This window comes from Equus caballus, chromosome 7 (genome assembly GCF_041296265.1).
Source record: "Equus caballus isolate H_3958 breed thoroughbred chromosome 7, TB-T2T, whole genome shotgun sequence".
In the NCBI taxonomy this organism is placed as follows: domain Eukaryota; kingdom Metazoa; phylum Chordata; class Mammalia; order Perissodactyla; family Equidae; genus Equus; species Equus caballus.
This window is the reverse complement of record NC_091690.1, coordinates 92,536,312-92,555,496: the sequence shown is the minus strand read 5'-3', so window position 1 is coordinate 92,555,496 and position 19,185 is coordinate 92,536,312. Positions and strand designations below refer to the sequence as shown.

Here is a 19,185-nt window from a genome sequence, read left to right as displayed (position 1 = left end):
GAACTAAGAGCAGCAGGAACTGATGTCTGAACTCTACGTACGTGAAGTTTCAGCCACTATCAACATGGTTTTCTGTGACATGTAATCAAATGCAATCCAAATGGATCCAAAGGACAGCTAATGGTGTTGGGAAGTCCAAGAAGGTTGCCTGGAAGATGAACCTTTTGTGCTGAGCTTTGAAGGATGTGTACGTGTTAATCGATCAAAGGAAGTTGGGGCAGCAACTGGTAGAGATCATTCCAGCCATAGGAATCAAGTTGGGCCCCTGATGTGGGCACTTGGCTCACCAAAGATGCTATAGAAGTGATGATGGTGATGTATGTGGTGCTTATGGTGAAGAAAACAAAGGGGATAAGTCATCATACCAGCCTGAAGAACCAGGAACGAGCCCTGCAGAGACATGTAAGGATTCTGGTCTCTAAATTCAATGCAAAACCTTTTAAGGACTCTGAGGGGGGAAATAACGTGTTTTCATTCTTACAAGCTCCTTCTAGCTACACTGTGATGACTGGATAGCAAGGAGGAAAGAGTAGATATGGTAGGCCAGTGTGGTGGCCATTGCAGTGGCCCAGGCTGCAGTCGGCTGACTGGGCTAGTGGGCGTGCCTGCCACAATATTTCTCATAATATCCCCATTGCTTCATTCTCACCTTATTTTCCCAGGAAAACAAGATCCCAGGATTGGTTACCTACTTCCCAGAGCGCACCCCTGATTCAGAGGTGGGAATCATGTCATCCTCTCTGACATGATGTGAGGTAGGTAGAGTGGGGAGGGTATACATTCTCCATTTGACAGAGGAGAAAAGTGAGACACAGAAGGCAAACTGCCTTACCAAACATTTCATCACTTTGGCGCAACTTCCAGAACAGGCTCCGAGATCCATGGCTGTATATCATGCCAAGTTAGAAAACACTTCGTCGTAATTAATGTGTTATAATCAACCTTCACACTAAAGTGCCTCTTATTTCATAACTCACCATAAAACGGAGTTATAAACATAGGTAAAACATATTTCAGAGGTAAAACATATTTCTTTTATGCTAGTTAATTTCAGAGTATATAAAGTGATACAGTTTTTTAAAACCAAGGACCATCACACTGCTCCAGGAAGGTGGATTTTTCTCTACTTCAGCTGATTGATTATTGATTAGCAGTTGATTTTCTAAAAGCCTCTCTGTCTTGTCGTGTTAACCAATCCCAATGAAAATGCTACCTAATAGGGCACTGTGCTTCTTCTTCATCTATCACAATAGAAAGCAAAATAACTATGCATACCTTTATTTAACTTCTTTCTCCACCACAATTTTAATCTATTTTGGAAAAATAGGTTAACCAGCATTCTCGCCCTAGTGACTGGCACAATCCCTGGCGCACAGCACTTATTAAAAATATCTATCAAACAATAACCAGTAATTACCATGTAACAATTAATTAGTAGACATCGTGCTAGGGACTTGAAATGCATCATCTCATTTAATTTTCACACTAATCTTATGAAGTAGACATAATTGCTATCTCTGGGTTAGAGCTGAGGAAAATAGAATCTAGAGATGGTAATTTATTTAATCACAAAATATAGTAAGTGGCAGAGCTGAGATTCAAACTCAGACCACTTATTAACACATGATACCGCCTCTCTTGAATATAAGAATGAGTGAGTGAACAAATGAACAGATCCACAGAATTTGCTGACAATTCACTAGATGCCATATAATCTGTCTCCACATAGGACAAACCCTAGACTAATTAGAAAGTATAAAAATCACTTGCTTATGTATTACCAGAGATGATTTTATGTTAGTGGTTCTCAACCCAGAGGGCATTGGCAATTTCTGGAGACTTTTGGCCTCACTCTTGGAGGGGTGTTGCACTGGCACCAGTGGGCAGGGGCCACAGATGCATCTAAACCTCCTGCAGGACACAGGGCAGCCCCCCTACAGGGAGTTATCTGGTCCAATGTGTCATAGTGCTGAATCTGAGAAACCCCGTTCCATGTTATATGATTGTTCATATGAAGTCAAATCACATCGAAACTCTTCCTGTAAAAAAACCCAAGTGTAATCATTTCCCAAATCTTAACCATAATTTCTTGTTTCTCCTGTCACTTGGCCTCTCCTCTTAGTGCCATTTTTACTCCCAAAAGATTAATTAACATGCAAGACTCACACAACAATATTTCACCGTAGGAATAGTAACAGTGGTCTGGAGGAGATGCGGCAGCACGGTCCTCTCTCTTGCGGGGCAGCTGTGCCTTGTTCAGTGCAGACCTGAGGGGGAGATGTGCACACTCTCACAGGGCAGAGGCCCCTGACACCTCAAAGAGAGACAAGCCAGCAAGAAGCCAGTAACCCAACCCTCTAGGGCCGGCAGCTCTTCACTATTACATACTTGAAAAGGGAAGTGGACAAATAAATTCCCACAGACACATCTCGACGTTGTTTAACATCTGTTTCAAAATGACTAACAAGGTACCAAGCTGTTTTCTAACCTTGAATACCCGTCAATGAAAGAAAACCCGAGCAGAATTGCAGTTATTAAATCTAGGCACTAGGTGGCAGCAGCACACAAGTACGTGGGTTCATCCCTAACTAACACTGTAGGGCTGCATTGTTTAAATCCTATTGCAACAAAAGAAGTAAACATGTTTTCCCCAACATTTCTCACCATTGCCATGCATTTTGGGATTAAAATTATTAAGCTGCTTTTGCTTTCTGAATAAATCTACTTTTCATTCGAATATTTGTTTCTCTGTGTGAGAGTAACATGCTTAGCACGCATGTATGTATGTATACACATATACACACACTAATTAGATATGTATAGTTATGTATATTATATGCACATAAATTGCATATACTGTATATAATTGTATAAATTATATATATGCAATTCGTAATAATAATGACGGTGAATATGATACAATAATATTAGCCACTCTCTTGAGCACTTTATCTCATTTAATGCTTTTAACAACTTTATCAAGCTTTTAGGGAAGGTATTATCTTTCTCCCTTTCCAGTTTAATCACCAAGGATCATAGAGATTGGACAACTTGGCCAGAGTCACACAGTGTCGCGAGCCACAGAAGTGGGATTCATGTTACACATTTCAGAGCTCAGAGTCTGGGAGCTCTCTGAGACCAGGAGTCTTATCCGGATTTCTGTCCTCCCTCAACCAAACATAGATAAGGGCTACCAACATATTTTATCCGTTGTCAGAACAGTTTGTGCCCATTTCATGGCATTAAGGAAAAATAATTCATGGCGGAAATGAAGGAAATTATGGGGATGCACGTTAAAATGAGGATTACCAGGCCCCACCCCAGACCAACTGAATCAGAATTTCTTATGGAGGGTGTTTTCTTAAAAAGCTCCAGGTGATCCCAATATGCAGCTATGGTTGAGAATCCATGGGGTAGTGATGAAGAGAGTAAAGTGTTGAGTAGTTTTAAAAGCCTTTTCTCATTTCTTTTTGATAAATCCTCAGAGATAGAACTGAAAATGCCAACCAGGCCTGGAGAAGGTTATGAACACGATGTTGGTGCTGAAGGAGATACAAGGTTGCAGCTCATGACATGGATAACGTTCCGCCCATTTGTGTTCTATTCCTTTTGTGATCAATTTTCAGACTCCAGTGACAGAGGCAGGAAACTGTTTTTGTCGATTTCCATGAACAGCATTTTCATGCGTGGCCCACATTCATGTAAGTTAGTGGCAGATACAGTGAGAATCATGTCTGTCTTACATTACTGATTATCTTCTAGAACCTCAGCAGAATGTCCAAGATATATCTTGAGATGTGATTTATTACTAATACTGACTCCAAATCACTATTATTGAACACAGATCCTTACACCTGATGTAAATGCAGATGTTTTCAGAAAGGAATGTCTGGCAAGCTTTGTGATTGCTTTAACATAAGTTATAATTAGGAACATTTTAATCTGTTCTGAGATGGTCGCAACAAAGGTGGCTTGCCTTTGGAAAGACAGGAGAGTGGGGTTTTTTGTTGTTATTTTGATTTGCTTCAGTTTTTAACCACAGCTCCCCATGGAAAACTGCAGCCTTTTTCAGTACTTATCCAAGAAGACTGCCTTGTATGTATTGTCCTCCTGTAGGTTCAGAATCAATTCAGGTCACGACATATAACTCAGAGTCGGCATGAGCACGAAAGCAGTTCCTGGATGTGCTAACATGTTGACATTGTCCAGAATTACGATGCCAATTCCCCCATAAGAGTAAAACCACCTCTGTTATTATTATTATTATTATTATTATTATTATTATTGTGTGTGTGTGTGATTTATAGTCCTGTAGACTGTCATACTGAAGAAGGGCACTCAGCAGGTTTCCTAACGACACTTCCAGGGAAAGTGGCACGTCTTCCAGGACTGTGAACGGCAGAGAGCTCAGGGCAAAGAATCCAAGTGCTGCAGGTGTCGTGACAACAGTAAGGGTGGAGACACACTTAGCAAAGAGGCCCCACAGAAGCTTGTGACCCATTTGGATTGTCAGGGCACAGCTGTGGAGGTGACGGGGGCATTCCCTGATTCCCAGGACATCAGTGAAGTCCTTTCATCAGCATGTACATTGTTCCACTCTGCATATAATATTGTTCTTGAATATTAAACAGCTGCTGATTCGGCACCATCTGGCACTTCCTGGTTAAGCACAGCTCTGAGGCAGTAAGAACGTGTCAGGAGTGAGGAAAAATCGCTTCCAAGGAGGATAACGTGTCAGAGTGAATCAGAGAGGCTAGATGAGAGTGACAGAGGGGAGAGAATACCCACCCCCAAGGATGAACAGAAACAGAAGAGGTGTTAGGGCACCAAATGCTGTGCCACTGACCTTCTTTGTCCTGCGGCCTAGAAGGATGCACCTTCTGAGAGCTGTGGGCTCTTTGTTTTTTCCCTCAGCAATGAGGCTGTGACGTGTGAGTCTGTGATACCGACTAGGTTGGGCTGAGACGGCAAAACAGCCACAACTCACACAGGCCAAATAAGCTGTTCCCAGAGGTGGAGCATCTAGTGTGATAGAGGAACTTCGGAGTTTTCTCTCTTTTCCCTCCTTTTTGTCCTCCAAGAATAAGGATGTCCTTGCAATTTAACCAGAGGCTTTTGCCTGTGTCAGGTTTACTGGAGCCCTCTATGGCCATGCCAGAAGATGCAAAATGCTCTGCAAAGGAACCTAACCCAGGACCTCAGACATATATGGTCATGTGTCACTTACGATGGGGATACGTTCTGAGAAATGTGTCATTGGCTGATTTTATTATTGTGTGAACATCACAGAGCGCACTTACACAACCCTAGATGGTATAGCCTACTACAAACCTAGGATATATGGTACTAATCATACAATTGTACACATGGTTCATCGTTGACCGAAACGTCCTTATGCAGAGCATGACTATAGTTAGAGGCATGACTAGTTGAGAAAAGCAGGTAGAAAGAAAGTCAAGAGGGATGTCTCAGAAATGAGCGTTAACTCCCTGATATGAGAGTGGATACAGAAGATATACAGAGGACCCAGACCACTTATAAGAACGCATGTGCAGGAGCAAGGTTGATTCCCAGGCCCCTGGAGGAAGGGTGTAGGCAACTTGGAGCACACCTGACAGGGCAGCCAGGATGGCAAGGGCCCAGCACACCTTGACAGTGGGAGGAGCTGAGCGAACTCCAGAGTGACCAGCTGCCACTTACACTTTAAGCAATTTCTACCCTATGCAAGTCTCTTAATGTACAATAATCTGGAAGGCAGATATTTCTACGTCCATTTTATAGAGAAGGAAACTTAGCCTCACAGAAGAGCAGTGACTTGCCAGACAACACCGTAAGTGTATGGCAGAGCTGGGGAGGGGAAGTCTCAGTTGGGTGGTGAGGAATATAAACTAGCTAAGCTAAAAACTACTTTAGAGACCATCAGTCCAATGCCTTCCTCTTCCCGGATGATAAGGAACCTTCCAGTGATATGACTTGCCCAAGCTGGCTTTGCCCAGAGCCACTGAGTCTTAGCTTTGTTGAGCCTTTAAACAGAGCTTCCTAATTGGTTCACAACTAGGAGGCCTTTTACTTTATTTTTTTTTGAAATCCCATATTTTGACAGAATGAAGATAACTATGATGGCGATGATGATGACGAAAACCTTCCTTTACTAAGAGGCTACTCCGTGCCAGTTACTGGCTGGGCATCCTCTCTGGTTCTCACCACAGGTCTGTGGTAGAGATCATTCATCCCCGTCCCACAGATGAGAGAATTCTTTCTTACAGTAGCCGCATGGCTTACTCACAGTGACAAAACAGTACCAGGGCTCCCTCAAGTATTTCATTCTAAAATCTAGACTCTTTTTACATATCATGCTGAGAGAATTTGCTTGCAAAACTCATTCATTAAGAAATAACTTGGATATCATTTTATTTCATCAAAAACAAAAATATGCTACATAGAACCTCAATTGATTACTAGAAAAAAAATTATTATACTAATTTAACCTAGAGCCTGATGTTCAATGAGCCCAGGCACACTTACCACTGGGGAAGGAACAATTCCATTTTGCTTCCTGAGATACTGAAATGAGCCTTTGAAACCTCATGTCTACAAGCACAAGACATGGGGATCTAGATAGTTCAAGGTGGGGGCTACTTTGTTACGTAATAAAAAATAATTCGGGCCAGTATTACGTTTCTGGACTTTATATTACACTGAGTTAAATAAGAAACCTCAGGGAGTTTACTTACGTATCTTTAGCTAAAAGCACAGACCAACAGTTGTGATTTGCTTTCCATTAAGGCTCCCAATGAAAACCTATGCGTTGTTAAAGGGATTACGAATCTCTTCCTATGGAAACAAAGGCACTATAAACACGCAAGAGGCCATGAGCAAAGAGCTTTCCTCTCCGAGGGAGGAAAATTACAAAGAGAAATGATAGATGGTGCTTGCTAGAAATTTTAATTAAACCTGTGAGTGAAAATTCTGAATGAGGACAAGTGGCAGCTGCACTCATACGTGACCTGCCGAACAGCACAGGCGGAGACACGTGTCGGAAAATGGATATCCTGTGAGAACAGCGATCATATCCTTGAATTTCATTTAATCCAGCTCTCCACAACGCCCGACTCTGAAGGGTCTTCTGGGAGACCCTCCTGGCTCAGTGAATAACTCAGAATACAAAGAAATCTGTTCTTGGTTGCTTAGTGACACCAGAGTGTAGACCACAGCAGGTCTTGAGTATGTGTGTGTGCTGTCCCTCATGTGTCAAAGGACAGTATACCCTCCACTCTGCACTGCTGGCTTTCCTGCAGTAATTAAGTAATTAAAAGCTCTGACCATGGAAGATTCCATATGAAATTTCTCTAAGAGCTATGAATAAAGAACAGCAGCCATCCACATAAATATCGTAACGTACGCTCCTCTCCTGTTGCCTGCTTTACCAAAAACGCATTTAGGAGATGCATCTTTTCTCAGCCACACTTCCTCCTGCTCCCTCACCAGCTTTTGAAATGCCTTTCGGGACAGGAGGAAGAACTCGGACTTCCCATGACATGAACATGGTACAGTCTTGACTCCATCACTTATAAGTCATCTGACTCTGGCCTGGTCTGCTCATTTCTCAGGTTCTCATCAGTAAATCTGTTTAGCTCTTGGAGCTGTTATAAGGTCAGAGGTCCTTAATTCAAAGTGCTCTGTAATTGGTCAAGCATTAAATAAACATAAGGTGCTGTGACTATCTTTTTCTTCATTTCTAAACCACACTTACTCTCCTTTATCATACTTTTTGAAAGTTAAAGACTTATCTGGCTGATGGAACTTAATCTTGAATCCAAGTTACAATTAAACTGCTTGTAAGTCAATACATTTCATGAGAAAAGCATGCTATTCCTTATTAAAACCATCCTTGATGTTTGTCTCCTGTATGAATTCCCTCAAAACAGCAAAACAGATGCAAAAACCTCTACTCAAAAGAAGAGATCATTTTAGTATCAGTAACTCTTGTGCCTTTAATTTTTATTATAAACTATAGAATCAAAGCCTTAAATCCAAGCCACAGTTACTTGACACTATCCCAGGTGGTCATTCAGCTTATGCCTGACTCTGTGATGTTAGCCTTGACCTCCTGGGAAATGCGTAGTCAATCCTGGTACCTCTTATCTTCCTTCAGAGCAGTAGGAATTTTAGTTGGGCACAAAGTTGCCTAGAATAAAGGCTTTTTCCTAGTTTCTCCTGCAGGCAGACGTGGCATGCATCTAAGTTATAGCAGATGTAAGCAGAAGGGTCAAGTGTGTCAGGAACTTTCCTTAAGTGGCACAGGCACATTGTCCCTTCTTCATCCTTTCCTCCATGCTTCTGCCTATGACATGGGGCACATTGGACCATGTGTATGAGACCCACCACTGATGAGGGCAGAGTCTTGAGCTGGGAAACCCTGAGTCCCCGAGGACTTTGAGGAGCCGAGTCATGAAAGCAGGCCTGGACTCTCAGGATAGAGAAACAAACTTCCATCTCCTTTCCGTCACCGGGGTTTTGTTTGTTTCTTTACTCTCAGCCAACTAATAAATATACCTTCCCACATCTTTGTTTTCAGAGTCCCTCAACTTTCAAAAATTCGGCATTATATCTCAATATATCTCTGGGGTTTTCTGGCGCAACACAAATATTAATTATGTAATTTTCATATGAAAGACCAAGTACTAGAGAGCATGTTGTACTGAGAGACATCAGTGAGCCACTCGAACACAAGTCAAACCCGTAAGGTCCTTCATAGTGAAGACAGAGAAACGTAGGACACTTGGGATCAGTACCCCTTAACAGAGAATCTAACCTAACCGGGGCCCAAAGTGGGGAGGAAGGAAGGTTTGCTGGAGAACAGGACATTAGCAGTAACGAAAAAATGAGATGTTAGGCAATGGGCAGAGAGAGCAAGTGCATTCTAGAAAGACGAACAGTATTTCCGAAGGCCTCTGCACAGGAAAGGGCATAGCGTGTTGAAAGGAGGGAGGTGCAGTATGGCTAGAGCAGAGCAAGGGAGACACCGGACACAACTGTAGAGGCAGTCACGGGCCAAAATTCGATCCCGCAATCTGTACTGCCTCCTCATCACCGCCTGCACCAGCTGGATGGACAGAAAATGAGACAGACAGCTAGACTTCACAAAGAAGAAAATTCTAGGGCCTGTTTTTCAGAATTTTCTTGTGGGTGAGAAGACAGAATTTAAACCCACAGAATCAAATTATTCCCTGATTCTAGTGGGTTTTTTTCCCCAAAAGGAAAAACACTGATGTGAAAAAGGATAACACTTAATGGGATCATTGTTTTGCCCCGGTTTATATAAGAATGAACAGACCCAACTAAAATATGCAAGTCATCCCTCTCAACAGAGCCCTTCTTGTTGCCCTGTGTTTCCAAGCCTCTCATTTACAAAAATAAATAAATATAACTCTCCTCTTTGACAGAAGCTGGCTTTTCAGAATTTTTCCCTTTGTTTCCTACGGGAGGAAATATTAATGCATTTCACTGAACCATCATACACACACACGCTTTGAATGTCCTCCCTGGGACTGAGAAGGGTTGGGAAAAGCCTATTAAGGATTAAATAATCCACAGAGGACACTAGAGGGCAGGTGTCCCTTTCAAATCTGCTATAATTTGCACCCACACACTGACTACCCACCACTGCCACGGTAGGTATGCAGGCCTAATCGGCACCATTGTCCAGAACTGTTCAAATATAAGGTAAAGAATCTCCTACACTGCTCCCCAAATACGCCAAGCTTCGTCCTTGCTCTTCCTGTCACCTCTAAACTGCTTTCCCCGCTCGTCTCAAGCCTGGCTCCTTGTCATTGTTCTCGCTTCAAGTATCACCTCCTTGGAGAGTCTATGCCTCAGAGCTTGACCTAAAGTAACCCCTCCTGAATCCCAGGTCTCCAGGTCGCATCAAATGTTTTCTTCTAACATTTACCAGAACTCAAAACTACCTAGCACAGGTGCTTACTTGACAGTCATCTGTCTCTACTAGAAAGTGTGCCCCTTACAGGCAGTGATTTTGTCTCATTCACTGCTCTGTTCTCAGGAGCTGGAAAGGACTGTGGAATATCTGCTGAATGAATGAACGAATGAATGAACGGTCGGTCCTTTAAAATGAGTAGTATTATAATTCACGTTACGGATGACTCACGGAGAATTTAAATAACTTGATCAAGGTTATGTAGCAGGTGGATGGCAGAATCACTTGACCTCAGAGACTCTTTTAAGCTATAAATGTTTCTTCTCTTAAATTTTTGGGAAAAAACAGTAATTTCTCTTAAGAAAATCATTTTCAAAATTCTAGTTTCTTCTCTGCCTCTTCCCTCTATTCTGTTAGTATCCAATCAAGGCTACCCTCAAAATACTATTCACATCATTCACTCTTTTTTTTCCCAGTCTCTCCAGCACCATTTTAATTAATGCTCATATCCTAGGAACAATTGGAACAGCCTCCTAATTGGTTGCATTGCTTTAATTTCTTCCTGCTCCAATCTATAATTCTATATATAAACTTCTCCTAGATTAATTGCCTTAAACTTCAATTTTATCATGCTATTGATCAGCACCTTCACTTGGGGTCTAATGCCTTCAGGTCAAAATGCAAATTATATTCAAGGCGCTCCACAATTGCCCCCAACCTACCCTTCCCACTGTATTCCCTATTGAAACTCTACATGATCTCCAGCTAAACTGGCCCATTCACTATTCAAACATGTCTTGAGTTCTTCCTGTTCCTCTACCATGCTTACCCTATTATCCTCCAAAAATGCTCTCCTACCTTCAAATCCCAAATCAGTGTCACTTCTCAAGACACTGGTGAATTTCCACCTTCTCTTTGAAATCTTTCCAGATAAATCCAGTGCACAGGGATCTGCCTGTCTCTAAATTCATCAGTGGCTAGAACAATGCCCAGCTCAAGGTAGGTGTTTGTCAAATTTTTGTCAAATGAATTACTGAATCTGTAGTCGAAATCATGCTCTCCTACGACACCTTTTATTTCGTCTTACTTTATTTTATCTGTGTTATTAACTTTTGTTTCCTTTTCCAACTGCATCTTTGAGGTCTGAGGCCATAACTTTTATTCAGCTCTACAGGAGGTAATACCTATAGTCTGACAGATTATTCCATACACTTTAACCAACTGAGCCAAACGTCACATAGCATTATTGATAAACTTGCACTCTCTGACTTGTTGTATGGCTCAGGATTTAAAACAGCTACACATAAAACAACGAACCCTGCAGATCTTAACCGACAGATCACTTGAGATTCAAAAGCATGTCCCTCCTTTTTCTTCAATTAATGTTTTACCATCACTGATACATTGTGAAAGCAAATTACCAACCAGAGCCATTTCTTGCTGAAATCCTAGCTGCATTCTTCTTTAACTTTTTTTATCCTCATGAAATGATAACCCAATAGTTGTGGTGTGCCAACAACATCAGGACACAAAACTAGGCACCCAGGATAGAAACTAGTATAAAAAAAGGGTCCACACACTTTGGGGAGCATGCATAAAGGACATACTGACCAATGTTACATTTTCTCAATGCTACCTGAGTACTGTCATCTAATAAATGCCATGCAAATTCAGAGGAAGTATGAATTAACGAAGGCTGGGGCCTTACAGAAAGATATCTGAAAGTCTCTTCGACAACACTGCGACAACTATTGAGTCCCTGCACATGTCACCCTGTTCTCTTTGGTCCTTACCTTCTACAAATTTGTTACCTGTAACTTAATAGTAATAGTTTTGCACATATTTTTAAGAGAAAGACGAATAGATGATGTTGACAACTTGCTCCTTAATCACATGGATCAATTTAACCCAGTCACAAAGAGATCTTCCAAACCACCGTGGCCAAAGCAGCCACATCCAGAAACCTGTCCCCCACATTACCCTCTGGCCTCTTTCTTACTAGCACATGAGAACAGCTTACTTATTTATTCATCTATGTCAGGGGTCAGCAAAATGTGGCCCATAGGACAAATCTGGCCCTCACCCTACTTGTATAAATAAAGTTTTATTGGAACGCAGCCATGCTCATTCATTACATATTGCTTTTGTGCTAAAACAATAGAATTGAGAGTTGTGACAGAAACCATGTGGCTCACAAAGCCTAAAATCTTTATATCCGGCCTTTTACTATCTAGCCCTTGGTCTATGTGTTTATTGTCTGTTTCCTCACTCCAAGAATATGGAAAGAGACTGTTTCATTTACTGCTTTCACCATGACACAAGTGCCTGGCATCCAGTAGGTGCTTAATACCTGTTGCTGACCACTCACAGACTTAACAGGAGAAGGGTAAATTGTGTTAACATGTACCCAGAGCTCTGAACGCAGCCACACATCTGGAATCATTGCTTTCTGGGGATATATGTAATGAACTCATGTAAAGAAATTTGTAAATGGCCAAAGAATACTCTGGGGAGGATTCTTGGCCCAAGGAACAGTTTTCATAGAAAATGCCTTGGTCTCATTGCTGGGCTGATCGGGGAAGAGCACTGTATTTTTTATAGCCCTGCTACACAAAACGCAACATGTACTAAATCACCAGACAGACCTGGAACTGAGAATCTGGGTAACATCTGGAAAATAAGAGCTTAGGGTGAGAAATTTCAAAAAACTTGTTGATAGGAGCACCAGCCAGTGCCTTTTTATTAATTTATTTGATTCTTGTCAATTGATATTACACAGAGGTTCTTTTAAAAAAACCAAACAAACAATACTACAGTTGTAAAATATAAAAACACCATTTCCCGTCATTCTCTTTTAGTTTCTATGAGTAGCCCATAATTTTATTCTACGTAAAATTCTCACCAAAGAAACTCCTTCTTAACAAGTGGAAATTCTGACCTGTTGAAACCCAGGCAAATGCCAGGCAGATGTGTCAGAATGAACCAAAATCAACATGTTGCTTTTCAGATATTCTGTTTAAGGGGTGAAGATGAACTTAACGCTGTTTCCATTTTAAACAACCTATGCACCAAGACAGAGAGCCTCACCCAGGAGACTGTGATATGTATTATGTCTGGAATTTGTATCAGGTAGGTCCCCACACTGAGCAGCCACTGTCATGACCCACCCACTCCCCAAGACAATACGGTCGGATGCTCTTCCTCCAATTTTACATCCTTTCAATTCATTCTCTACACTACAGACTGAGTGATTTAAAATGTGGTTTACTCACATCTCTTCACTTCGAAAAACTCTTCAGAATCTCCACATTGCCTTCAGGAGGAAGCCAAAGCTCTCCTCATAGAGGTGGCTCTTCATGAGATGGCTGTGTGCCTGCCTGCCTCATGTCTCCCCTTGCCACGAGCCTCTAAGCATCCTCTCCTGCCCTTGCCCTCTGCTCAGAAGGCTGCACTTCTAAGAGTTTTGACAAGGTCTCCATCTCTCTCTGTCTCTCTTGCATGGCCTTCTCTGGTCTGAGCCTCTGCACATGATGTTTCCTTTCTGACTCTGGTTGAAATACTTTCTCTTCTGCTCTCTGTTTAGCTAACATCTGCTTATTCCTTGAGTCTCAACTCTGACTTCTATTTCTCTTGATAGCCTCTCTTGATTCCTAAAGTCCAGATTAATAGAAAAATTCCATCATAGGTAACACTATTGGGAATTCTAGCCCCAAGAAACATACCAGATGAAAGGTTAATGGAACATAGAGGTCTAACCTAACTTTGATGTCTCCCTCACCATGATCTAAATTCTTAAAGCCAATGTGCCAAGTCTATTGTACATTGTACAAGTTCTTTAAACAGTCCTGAGCAGTTCAATTATGGATCTCTTAAGTAAATCTTCAAATGCTTTGCTATTGAAAAAATCCAAGACTGTTCTTTTTAAATATGGTAAAAGTTCTTTGTTTAAAACAGCACATGAAATACCTTTTAATCAAACATATAAGTCTTCTTTTGAAAGCCCTTCAATTTAAGGAAATCAGAGAGAGAGAACATGGTTGAAGACAAGCCACGTATAATAACTCCAACACCTAGTAATATGAGAAAGCACTAGGTTATTCTGGAGAAATACCTGTACCAGAGTAAATAGGTTTGGAGATCAGTGAGTATGAAATTGCACAAAAAATGAAAAAGGAGCTTCGATGTATTTACCTTGGAATGTCCGGGAAGCAACTACCAGGTAGAGGCATTTTAAGTACACTGACATCTCAGCAGCCTCTGGTTACATGGAAACTGCTGTAATCCAAATGGTTAAAAAGAAGCCACTTTTTCTATAATGTGTTCTGGGAATGGAGTCAAAAAGTAGCATCTTGGGAGTGAAAAGAATTGATCTAAGAAGTACCAACAAAAGCAGGCAGAACAGGCAATCTTGCTTCAGAGAGAACAACAGTTCAGACCAAACAAGTCCCAAGGCAAGTGCCAATTCCAGCCCTGCATAGACCTGGCAAGATCCGAAGGTGGTCTACCTTGGAGGGGCTAAGACTGAGTTGTGGCACTGGATGTAGGAGTGAAGATGCCTAGAACATGAGTCCCATCTGTGGAAAGGTGTCTGCAGTGAGCCGGGGAAAACTGAAAACGGAGTAGAGACTTGGGTAATGAGACTGAGGGTTGAAGCTAGCTTGGCAAGCCTCCCAGCAAGATTGACAAGGGCCAGGGGCTGAGCTTCCTCCAGGGAGAAGTGTGTTAGCAAACTGGGACCACAAGATGCAGACTGCAGCCCTGCCGGAGGAAGAATTAGGGGCCTGGCCTCTACTGGGCTCCAGATATTTCAGCCCTCGGGTCCAAGGAGTGACAAAGCCTTCTCAACCTTGCTTGCCAATGTCTAGAAAGCTGGCAGGACTCTCCCAGTACACCCTGGGTTCAAGGGTAAAGGAGAGACAATCTTGCAGGGGGCTCCACCCACAGAAGGCCCCTCGCATTGTTCTAGGACCAGAAAAGAGCCCAGTGGTAAAGCTCTGCTCCAAGCTTTTCTCTGGGCATTACAGGGTCTTTGACAAATGCTCCCAGGAAGCAAGCCTTGCTCTTGAGTTCTGTGCATTTCACTTCAGTTGAGACAATGCCAGCGTTGTCCTTCAATGTTTGCATTTAAACAGAAAGAAAAACAAGGAACCCGATCTGGGATGACGCTCCAAAAACCTGGCAAAGTACCTTCCTTTCTCTACTCATCTTCTCTGGGGGAAGAGGGAAGGCAGACAAGAGGAGAGAAGAGAACTCTGCACTGTTTTTAGCCTCCCCAAAGTGGGATTTGAATGGCCCCCAAAAACCTAGCATGGCCGCTCCATTACAAACCTCCCCCTATAAAACCCATGATGCCTACTGAGTATGAGGTCATACTCACTTCAAGGATTTTCTTTAGAGCCTCACCCTAAAATACAAAGATTCACAAGCAGGGCTATCAGATAACTACATTCCTGACTGTCTAGCTCCATCTGTGCCTTCCAAAAGACACTCATGAAAAATAAAAAATTACTCTCAAGAGAAGCCAGGAGAGGTCTGGCAATTTAAGTAGTGAAAAGAACACAGACTCTCATCTTCTTTGAACAGAGAAAAGCTGTCAGGCAACATCTTCCTCCTTAACCAACCGACATCTGAATAGTGAGAAGGGGACTTCACACCCAGCCAGAAGAGTGGTTCTGGTGATAGCCGGGGACCAAGGCTGTCAGAGCCAGATTAGCAACAGACCCAGGTTTCACCTTCATTTACTAGGAACTAGCTTCACAAATCCTCATGCAACGTCTTTCAACAGGTCCAAGGAAAGTTAGGTCTGGTGTTTCTGCCACTCAACTCAGTCACGCACTCTGATGTTCCAGAACATATTCTCAGGTTCATTGAGGAGATTTTAGGAAGGACTTGTCAGGAACCCAACTCTTTCCTGCTTGTCAAATATTAATGTGGAGAAGCAATTAAATTATATTTCATTGTCAGAATTATTAGTAGTATAAAACCAATTATTTACATTGTTAAGCATGAGCTTTACAAAGAAACAGAGCTGACGGAGAAACTGTATCCTCAAGATTTCCTATCCTTCCTTGCACATGGCACACACTCGTGTATTTGGTGAATGGATGAAGGAATAACTTACGGACAAAGAAATGCATTTAACAATACCTTTTTAGAAATCTAAACTAATTCTCATAATGTACTTTCAGGATATAGTCATCCTATTTAAGTAATTTACAAAATGGGGCTTTTCTAACAATTATTTTGTATTTATGTGAAACAGACAAGACTTACTCCAGCAAGCTGCTCTTTCTAGATCATAATTATTAATAATTAAAAGCTAAAAATTAGCCAACCCTCATATGTACACTGGCACCCTCAGGGCTGCAAATTCAAGTCCTATCGCATTCCTTTCGTCTTTACCCTTTGATGTACCAAAGTAATAAATCACACGTGTTAGGTAAAGCACTGCCAATACTCCGGCAGCTAGATCTGGTGTCAGGAGCAGAGATTTGGCAGGGGGCTAAGAGGTTCCACGTGTTAAACCCAAAGTGCAATTTGTGCAATGGGAGTAGAATGGAAATATTCTGAAATTATATGGTATTTCACGTTTATTCCACAAGTGTATTATTTTAAATATTTTAAAGCAAAGACTAAGATGATATTGCATGCAGAAGCCAAATCCAGGTTTATGATTTTGAACAATTTTAATAACAAGCTCAATGAAGGAATGCACTGGCATGTGAATTACACCCAGAAAAGACAAAAATGACTAGGTCATTGCCTGCCACTCACCCACAATAAGCCCCAAGTTGCCATTTTTACAAAGTATTATGGGAAAACCAAAGGAGGAACATCCTTTTGATAGCTGACTTAAAAAAAAAAAGGAGTAAAATATTCACTTTTGTGCCCAACTTCCCTCTTTTGATTGGAGGCCAAGGGTCCACAGTGAAAGCAAAGTGGAGAGGTTTCCCCTTAATTATCTAGTAATTACCTTCAACGTCTGCTTTGCTTTGGCTGTGGAGACATAGTCACAACCATGAAGACCCTACTGAAACAAGAAGATAGGAAGTTCATAAAACGCTCTCCGTCACCATTGCAGAAAGGTACACGAACGTCACCTGAAAAGGCAAACTGTGATCTTTTGTGACAAGATTAAAGAAAATCTTTTTTTTTCCAAGCTACAAGGAGAATGACTATTCCTATATTTTTTCATATCCCTCACTAAGAGAAGTGTTATTGCCTGAGAATCCACATTAAGTGATAACTGCAGCATACATAGTCTGAGAACCGTAGACTGTTGGCTGTTGGCATTTTAAAACACAAATGTTAGAATTATCTGTTTCCTGGGGTCCTTTGGTCTCCTGTTCCTTGCTCAGAGCTCTTACTATAGAAATAAGAAATATATGTAAGGAAATAATTTTTCCCAAGAAACAGACTTCAAGTCCATGCTTTACTTCGACAAGAGAAACATACCAGACTTTAGAGAATGTCTAATAAAATCTTAGAGAAAATTGTTAAGTAAATGAAATGTTTATTCCCGCCATCTTGTTCTGACTTCCCTGGTGCCCATTCAGCTCACTCCTGTTGGTCTCAGGCTTTTTTTTGAGGCTCTACCATTATACATACCCTCAGAAAATTGAGTGACACATGAGGCACTCAAGCACATCTTCCTGCTTTATTAAAACTGTATTTATGCACTGTCCTAATCTCCCAATGGTCTCATACTCACAGGGAGACACCTACTCTATCTGACAGGTGCTTTGTTGAAAGGCCTTCAATCAGAATTGAAGGACATGGGCCAGATACTGTGCCTAAGCTTCAGGGTTCCAAAGGAAAGTCATCATTGGGCAACATTTTTTTTCCCTTACCATGACTGGATACTATCATAGCTGTCATTTCTTTATCTATTAGTAAAGGCTATTTTTGCTTTCATCCTTAGAATATTTCATCTTCACCTTCCCTCTAAGTGATATGCATAAACGTGTTTCCATCAGATTTATGGATGCTGTACATAAAGGAAGAGCCTATTCAATCCTTGGTACCAAGATGTCAAGTAAAATTCAGGTTTTTAGGAAATCTTTCAGTGCTCATTAGAGGATTTCTTTCTGTGATAAGATGTTGAGTAAATACAGGTGATAGATGAAATCTCCAAGGCTGGATATGAGAGACATTCCTGTCTTTGCTTCTGAGACTGCTTCTAGTTCCTCATCATGTCGGCTATAGATTGTTAGGGAAATAGAAGGAGATAAGAGAGGTGTTTTGTAAACATCATTGTGGGAAAGGAATTTGGTGGCATATACAGTGTGGTCCAAAGTGACTCTTTGTGCAAGGCTCAAGGCCACTTTAGCCTTATTCCTATCAGGTGGGCAGGCAATAAAATGCTAATAAAACTCCTAGGGCTCTGTGTGCCATATGAGTTTCCATAATTTTTCTATTAACCCAGGACTTCAAAAGACCATGATAATCAAAAAAAAAAAAAGAGTCCTGGACTGGGTAACATCATCATGGCTAACGCACGGGTGGATGATGACAAATTAATGTGTTACTGTTTGTCTGGGCATTGGAGTTTTGGAACGGGATTCTTGGAGACCTTATGCCAAATACCAAAGTCAGAAGAAATATTCGCAATCAGGTCTTTATCTGCCTTCAAATGAGGCCTCAGAGAGACTATCCAATTATCTCTGCCCCACATATTCTATGAATCTGGATTTCAAGAAAAATATGACAAATGACCATGTTCAGAGTCAAGTGGAGACTGTTAACCAAGGTGTCAGTTTCTGGGAAAATGAACAAATAAAACATTGAATGGGTTGTTTAAAAAAAAAAAAAAAAGGATGAAAAAGCCCTTTATAGAGGGATAAGTCAAATAACTATAAATTTTTCCGTGGAGTTTATAGTTGCCTAAAATTTGTCTATAACACAAACTAGATTATAAGAACTCTGGGCTAGAGAAAAGGGATTTCTCCACAACAGCCAAGAGTGTTAGAAGGTATGGGTGTAGTGCAGGAGGATTAGAAGTTGGCAAGAGAAGCTAGTGCGTAAAAGAGATGGTGATATAAGAGAGAGATGCAAACAGGAGAAGGGGAAGGTTGTCCTGTTGTGATTTCTTGCTGGTGTTCTTTCAGATAAACAGGGAAAATATCTGTAAATAACTTGCTGGGATTTTTCTTTTTGTTTTTTTTCAGTCACATCAGGATTTTCATTATAAAGCAAATTGAAGACATATTCTAAGGCCGCAGTAGCACAAATTCTTGTACTTTGATCCT

The 19,185-nt window shown here is 41.4% G+C and overlaps 1 protein-coding gene across 11 annotated transcripts in view; it reads right to left on the bottom strand.

The window, feature by feature from the left end:
• Positions 1–19,185, bottom strand: part of GAS2 (growth arrest specific 2) — a 127,302-nt gene that overhangs the window by 20,064 nt on the left and 88,053 nt on the right. For 5 of the 11 annotated variants that reach the window (XM_070273444.1, XM_070273442.1, XM_070273446.1 and 2 more), the window contains exon 8: positions 16,911–16,964. The exons of the other annotated variants lie outside the window; for them this stretch is intronic. In XM_070273444.1, coding sequence (XP_070129545.1) covers positions 16,911–16,964 — 54 coding nt within the window. The remainder of the gene's footprint in view (positions 1–16,910; positions 16,965–19,185) is intronic. 11 annotated transcript variants of the gene reach the window in all.